We start from the raw sequence: 7863 nt of genomic DNA on the forward strand, positions 1-7863 counted from the left end.
TCCATAGGTGTTGTGCTCAAGTTGATTATCTATTTATTCTGTTAATAAGAAACGAGTTTGACAGAGAAGTTTTATATAGACAGTTAGTGGTTTCAGAATAACCTGTTTATCTACTTGCATAAAAGGCAAGCTGAGCTCAGGTATACTATATGGCCAAAAGCCTGTGTTTCAGTTCATCCCAGAGGTGTTCAGTGGTCAGAGCTCTGTGCAGGTCACTCGAGTTCTTCCACTCCAACCTTGACAAACCATGTCTTCATGGACCTTGCTTTGTGCACAGGGGCATTGTCAGGCTGGGATGAGTTTGGGCCTCTTAGTTCCAGTGGTGTGAAATCTTAATGCTACAGCGTACAAGACATTCTAGAAAATTGTGTGCTTCCAGCTTTGTTTGAGGAAGACCCACACATCAATGTGATGATCAGGGGTCCACATACTGTTGTCTTATAGTGTACAATAATATGATGTAGATGAAAATTATAGCAGGATATAATTAAAAAATCAATTTGATCAAAATCAAATAATAATAATATTGTTGTTGTTGTTCTTTTGGCTGCACCTGTTAGGGGCTACCACAATGGATCATTAGTCTGCATGTTTGATTTGGCACAGGTTTCACACCAGATGCCCTTCCTGATGCAACCTTCCCATTTTATCTGGGCGTGGGCCCGGCACTGAGAGTACACTGCCAGTGGCTGGGTTGGTTCCCTGCCCAGGGCTCAAACCCAGGCCGCAGCAGTGAGAGCGCAGGATCCTTAGCTGCTAGACCACCAGGGAAAATAATAATAATAATAATAACAACAATAATACGCTCAGGTTGCTGTCTGTATGTGGTTTTGTGCATGTTTCCTCTGGGTTCGCCAGTTTCCTCACACTTTCCAAAACATGCCGTTAGGTTGGTGACACTAAATTGCCCCTAGGTGTGTATGAGCGTGTGTATGTGCATGTGCATGGTGCTCTGCAACAGACAGACATCCCATCTTGGGTGTATTCACTGGATAGGCTCTGGATAATGAAGGTGAATGAATGAATAAATGAATGAATAACATATCCCATACTGCTTGCAAGATTATTTCATGTTAAATTTATTCTCTCAGTCCAGGCAATTAACAATGACTATTAATTATTAAGGCAGAATATGATTGTTTTTTGTAAAGGCTTTACTGTATCATGTATCTTTGCCTGAAAATTTCAGGTCCAGCCACCTGACTGTTGTTAGTTAAATTACATCATACAGGGAAGTAGTTAAGAGTGGGATACATAGTCTGTTTTCTGTTTGTATGTGTGAATGATGGAAGGTTATCTAGGTTAAATATACTTATAGCGTGTAGCCTCACTTTCCTGAGGCCTTCAGTAATTCTGTCAACAGAGAGAGAGAGAGCAAAAAAAACGCAAGGTCCAAAGTTTGCTAACGTTCATTCAAACTAGCTAATGCAGCAACATTAAGTAAATGTTTTTGCGTCTTATTGCTGAATCTCATGCCATTTCAGGTAATAGGAGACTAAGCCTTAGATTCTGACAGGAAACCCGATGTGGTCTTCTGCTGTTGTAGCCCATCCACCTCCACCAGGTTTGATGAATTGTGCATTCTGAGATGCTTTTTTGCTCAGCACAGTTGTAATGAGTGCTTATTTGAGTTACTGTAGCCTTCCTGTCAGCTCAGACCAGTCTGGCCTTGCTCCTCTGATCTCTCTCATCAACAAGGCTTTTCCACCTGCAATATTGCCACTCCCTGGATGCTTTTTTCTCATCTGGATTCTATGTAAATCTAGAGACTGTTGTGCATTAAAATCCCCGAAGAGCAGCAGTTTCTGAAATACTCAGACCAGCCTGTCTGGAATAAATCACCATGCCACAGTCAAGGTTACTGAGATCACATTTTATTCCCATTCTAATGTTTGATGTGAACATTAACTGAAGCTCTTGATCTGTTTCTGCATGATTTTATGCAATGTGCTGCTGCCACACAATTTGCTGTTTGGATAATTGCATAAGTAGGAAAGTGTACAGGTGTTCCTTAAAGTTGCCAGTGGGTGTACACAGTGAATGTTCAGTGTAGTACACATAGTTTCAGGAGAAACAGGATGTTTCAGACAAATATCCTTCATCATATGTGCACGCAATGTGCTTCTGAGGCTGTAGGGTTGAAACCACTAGATATTTTAAATATATATAGTTAATTATTATGTAATGTGTATGAGTTATTATAAATAATAACAGTTTAAGCAACATTTCAGCATATAACATCTGAATAATAACAGAGAATGCACATTGTTTTTGTGAATTCTGTTTAAGCCCAATCTAATGCTTTGAGGATTAATCTGAAATCTGCAGCAGTTCTGAATCATTGGCAGTCGGATTAATCAATGATAAGCAGAGCAGTGTGATACATGTTAATCTAAAGCAGGTTTTAAAAAAAAACAAGACATATTGCATTTAGAGTGACTTTAATTGTTTCCCTGAACAGTTTTGTCCTTGGTCATGTGGAGTATGCATGAGGGCAATGACAGACATTCAACAACCATCAAACACGCATTCCCAAGACAAATAAAAATGAGGGAGTGCATGTTGGTCTTTGAAAACTCTTTGGAAATGTAAAAAGCAGTGGGAGAGATGAAACCATAGCACATATGGCTGCTGGTAGAGGACTGGGAATCGGCCATTCTTTTAAGACAGGACCATGTTCTGGAATTCTGCAATCATAGACAAGAGACATTAGTGCATATACAGCAGCGGTTTTCTATCTGATTCTCTGAGATCTCTAGAGCATTCATCAGAGCATGTAATTGTCTGTGTGTGGTGTGAGGTGAACAAAACTGTATACTGTGTCCTTGAAGACTACTAAGAAAGTCCTCATGTACAGCATTTAAAATGGAAACAAAGTTATCAGAATGTGTTACAGTATGATATTGTTAAATAAAAAGAATGAATGAATACTGAGGATTGGTTGTAAGCAATTAGTAAGTTCTAACACTTACTTATTCTAACAATTATTACTTATTCGTAAATGAATACTAAAACGAAGAATACATTACTCGCCCTATGGCATGAAACAACACAAATTTGGTGTCAGGATCACCGGTGCTGGCATCTCAGTGCCAGTATTTTCCTTAAAAGAAAATAATCTAAAAAAATATTTGTTTTTTAACAGGAATAATAAATTGAAGCTATCCATATTTTCATCCTCATATACAGTGTGGCTCTTCACATATAAATATAAATAACTTGTATTTGTGGCATCTGAAAGCCAGCACTTTGGTAACTGAGAAAAAGTTTGTTCTTCTATTAATTTACAAAGTCTTTTCTTCTCATTTTGTTACTGTTCTATTGGTTTTCACTGTAGAAAAAAATAAAACAAGATTCCTGTAATTTTTTTTCACACAAAATACTATAAACTGCAGGTCTTGTGCTTAACTACACATAATTCCTTAGACTAAGAACAGAAAGACTTAGAACACAAAACCGGACTTTGGGGTCTCAACTCCGTGTGGGGTCACATGAGGTGAGGATGGCGTCATATGCACGTTCTATGAATGGAAACTTGGTTTTTGGAATATTTTAATACTCTTTTTTAAATGTGTTTATTTTATTTAGTTTTTTTTAAAATATATTTTCAAATAAAAGCTGTCAGATTATTACTATTAAAATTTCATTCAGTTTGGAGCTCCCCTAAGCCCATCAATCATGTTAATCAAATTAGTCTTTTACAGCAGACACTAGCAACATACAGAGTGTATTTTTGAGCAGCACAGTTGTGGTATCCAGCTAGAAACACTAAAAAATTAAATATTCATGCACAATTTTGCAGGGAATACCTACAATATAAACAGCACATATGACACCACAGAAGCAGCACATGCTCTGGCATCAGTTAAAATCCAAATTTCATGAGTGAGTGTAAATCTCTTTTAACTAATTAACTTTGTGATAGTGTAGATTTGTCTTTAAAGTTTGTAGAAGCAAATGAAAGGGAGGTTACCCTGAGCCTATGGATTAATTCGAAAAGCAAACACTGAGAACAACCTCTTTGTCAGTTTAATATGTGATTTGAACATGAAAAGGCTGTACATGCATTATGTTTGCTAATGGTCTTCCACTAGAAGCACATGTAAATTGACATGCAACAACACATGTGCACATACTCCAACTGAGCCACAGACATATGAATTCTCTCAGCACCTGAGTAACTAGATCACAACTGAATTGAAAGATGGTGTCGAGTTGTACATTAAAATCTCATTATGAAAGCAAAGCAGAGGTTTACCTACAGGAGTCAGTTTACATAAATCTAACATAACAGCTAGCTAGCTAAAAAGTAGGTTGATAGACAGAATACTAACAGCTAAACATTATTCTAGCTAGGATAATATTGGTTGAGAGGGAGGGCAAGCCAGTTGTACTAAGGCTTGAGCATGTGTATCATAGTTAGCTACCTGCTAGCAATTATTAGTGTGATATTGGTTACATATCTTCATATAATCTATTACAATTTTGTAAAAAGAGATATTTGTGTTATTTTATTGTAGACCAGAGCAACCTATATTAAAGAAGCCGTTAAGAAACATTTTCTCCATCTCTCTCTTCTCCTCTCTCTCTCTCTCTCTCTCTCTTTCTCTCTGTCACTATTTCCTAAACAGAATATGGCGTTTGATTAAGGCTGTGCAAAGTGGTCCCTCCTACTGACATAGGCAAGTACCATGCCTTACCAAGCACCCATGCCCTGCAACCAGAATATGACGTACCGTTAGGCTACTTTACCAACTCACCTAGTGTGTCATAGAGGTTTTTAGCCTCCATTACACATTTGAACCCTTTGAAAAGTTAAAGACAAAGTACAGAATAGAATTTCTAAGTCAGTTTCTACCAAAGTCAGCTAACTACTTATGCCCCATTCAGCCATAACTTCTTTTCCTTTTCTCATCAGTTAACAAAAATGTTCAAATCAGCTGCTAACGTCTGATAGGCACTGAAGCATGTAACAACATCTAACAGACTGAGGAAAAGCTGTTGCCTGTGTTACACACCATTAAAAGCCCAAACGTTGGTAGGTACTTTTCAGCTATTGTGAAAGTAGGTAGGAACTATCCCTACTCAAATCTATACCTATGGTTGTAATGATTATAATATTCTGACAGACAGTACAGACTTTTGCATGGTGTAACAGTCAAGATGATATGCATAATTTGTACTGCATCTCCTGACTTTAATAAACTGCAGTGCGATGCACAAGCCCAGTTCTCTTCTTACTTCTTACTAGAATTATTGAAACAACACCCATGAAAAGCATAATGATTGGTGGGATTTACCATCTATTCCAATTTTGCCATCGCTGTTACCATCTGAACCTGACATAAAGTTCTTGGTTTCATTCTCTGTCAGAGTCCGTGCCCCTGGGACAAACCGCTGCAAGAAGAACCTGAGTCAAACAAATAATATATATATGAAGTACTAATCACACACTAATAACACATATGCATGCATGCAAGGATAAACACAGCTTAATTTGTAGAAATTAAACTTAAGCCGCCTTTTATGCATTCTCGTTGTCAGTTTCCTAGCCAATCAGGTATCAGCAGTTTTAAAGCATTGAGGCTCTCTATTTCACTGCAAGTGTGCAAAACCCTCAGCAAAAATGATACTGCAGTCCCCATCAAAGTCACTTACCTGCCCTTGCCACAAGGTCTTCAGACAGAATTACATAATGCAGATAAACCACACAAAACACCCAACTGCTGGATTACATTTGGAAATGGCTTAGAGAAAATACCACCCTGGCAGAACCTAACTGAAGTTGATGCAAAAGCTGCTTAGAGCAAAAAATGTTTATTCATGATTAAAAAGCAAGCAGTCTTAAATGCTTTATGTGTCGCATCTGTTCTCTCTCACAGTTTACTTAGTCTACATAGTCAGTATTAAAGCAGAGGGAACTTGAAAATCAATTAATGATGAGTAATCATTGGGACACTCCGCTACTTACATTAAACAAAAAGCATTAAACTTAAAGAAAAAATAGACATACTTGAGCTCTGACTCCTCAATAAACCCGCTCTTGTTGTCATCCAAGAGGCGGAACACTTCCCTGACTTCCTCTGGACTTTTCTTAGTCAGGCCAATGAGCTGGAAAAATTTCTTGTAAGTGAAGGAGTCTGGTGCTGCCAGGAGGAGTGCACAAGAGAAAACAGGTGAAGCTACCAAACTGAGAACCAAACAGTGACTTCAGTACTAAATTTACAGACACAGTAATTTCGTCTCCAATGCTACGATTGCCTTTATGTTTCATGTGATCTTAATTATAACATTCTTGTTTAATTCATTTTAATTACTAGCAAACAAGTCCACCACGTGTTTAGTTCTGCTTCAGCTCACCTTCACAGTCCTTAATGGCATTCTCAATGGCTTCAGCAGAGAGGATATCAGTGAGAGACATATTCACCCTGTCAAGAAACAATATGGTAAATGATTTCCATAAATCCATGAATAAAAAATTTGTGCATTCTTTTTTTAATAAAGGCTACAGGAGAAATGTTTAATGTAGATACAGTAAATGTTAGAATTAAAAGTGATCGAACTATTGAATATTCCTAGCATTAATTACAATTCTCAATTTATTTTCAATGAGAACCCTCTTTTAAACATGTCTTACACTTACATGGAAAAATAAATCTATGGAAAAGGGCAGCTACACACTCTCTGATACAAAGGGACCAAACTGTGCTTTTCCTTGTCTCTTGGGGTGTGCCATTAACGCTGCATCTTTTGTAAATTAGTATATATATTTCACCTTACATAACTGAATATATTGGTGCATTCAAGGTAGACCACTGATGTACCTTTAAAGCTTTACTCTAAAAATTTGATAAATATACACCACATGTACCTACCCATGTAAAAGATACATTCTAAAGGTACAAAAAAAAATCTGTGCCATTAATGGTACCATGCCAGAGACAAAAAAGGGACTCTCTTTATTGCTGAGAGTGCAGTTCCAGCAGATTAACGTAAGTAACATATTACCATGGCTACATGTTAATGGATTTCTTTTTTATAAATGTAAATGTAATGCAAATATAACACTGTTGAATGTTAGTGTTTTTAAGCTTTAGGTGCTATTGCAGGGTTTTTTCCAGAGAAAAATGCTAAAATTAAATATAGAAAATAGGCTACATTCAAGATTACATTTCTTCCACCATCAGTCCATCACAGCCATAAATGCAGATCTTAAGGCGTTTCATTTACTAGTTTAGTAAATATGCTCCAGCATAAATGAGCTGCAAATTAGCTTTAAAAATACATTTCTAGGTCACAGGTCTAACTTTGTCTATCCCGTTAACTTTCTCTGACTGAGTGAAATGGTGATGCTGAGATGATGCTCACCGATGTGCAGTCACTCCCCTGCTGGATCAAAGCACAGCTCTTCTCGGTGTGTGTTTCCCACTGAGTGTGGACTTATATAAGGGCTGATGACACAGACGATGTCTGACTATAAGGTTACCTGTCGGTGGATCAGGTTCTTGCCACAAGGCTCTACTTACTGGCCTAATTAACCTTTAGTGTGAGCAGTGCACACCCTGCAGACACATGCACTACACACACCAATTCACACAACTCAGTGCTTCATTACCACTCTCACTCTCACAACCTAGACACGCTCTCACTCACACACACATTTCTACAGTCGCAGACGCGCATTCATGCACGCATTCTCTTACACGTGAGTGTGTGCGTCTGCATATCATATAGGTGACGATATGACAACCTGACAACAGACTTGTAACATTACTGATAAATTATTTTCATTCTCACATAACACATCTGAATATGTGGATTAAATTGCCACATCTATTCCATTCATTCATACATCTTCAGCAA

The 7863-nt window shown here is 37.7% G+C and overlaps 1 protein-coding gene across 1 annotated transcript; it reads right to left on the bottom strand.

The window, feature by feature from the left end:
* Positions 1–2448: 2448 nt before the first annotated feature.
* On the bottom strand, positions 2449–7644 carry pvalb9 (parvalbumin 9). The gene is made up of 5 exons (XM_026915447.3): positions 7369–7644; positions 6361–6428; positions 6014–6146; positions 5301–5410; positions 2449–2687 (listed from the first exon to the last, which is right to left on the bottom strand). Exons 2-5 carry the CDS (start codon positions 6419–6421, stop codon positions 2662–2664), a joined length of 330 nt encoding a protein of 109 aa, XP_026771248.1. The 5' UTR covers positions 6422–6428; positions 7369–7644; the 3' UTR covers positions 2449–2661.
* Between the last annotated feature and the right edge of the window lie 219 nt (positions 7645–7863).

Source organism: Pangasianodon hypophthalmus, chromosome 12 (assembly GCF_027358585.1).
Source record: "Pangasianodon hypophthalmus isolate fPanHyp1 chromosome 12, fPanHyp1.pri, whole genome shotgun sequence".
NCBI lineage: Eukaryota > Metazoa > Chordata > Actinopteri > Siluriformes > Pangasiidae > Pangasianodon > Pangasianodon hypophthalmus.

Excerpts from the sequence above, each read along its gene's own strand:
- pvalb9 (XM_026915447.3), bottom strand. The coding sequence starts at position 6,421 with ATGTCTCTCACTGATATCCTCTCTGCTGAAGCCATTGAGAATGCCATT. Across the intron at positions 6,147-6,360 it reads TGCCATTAAGGACTGTGAAG|CACCAGACTCCTTCACTTAC; the intron begins GTGAGCTGAAGC and ends TCCTCCTGGCAG. Across the intron at positions 2,688-5,300 it reads TGGCAAAATTGGAATAGATG|AATTCCAGAACATGGTCCTG; the intron begins GTAAATCCCACC and ends CTATGATTGCAG.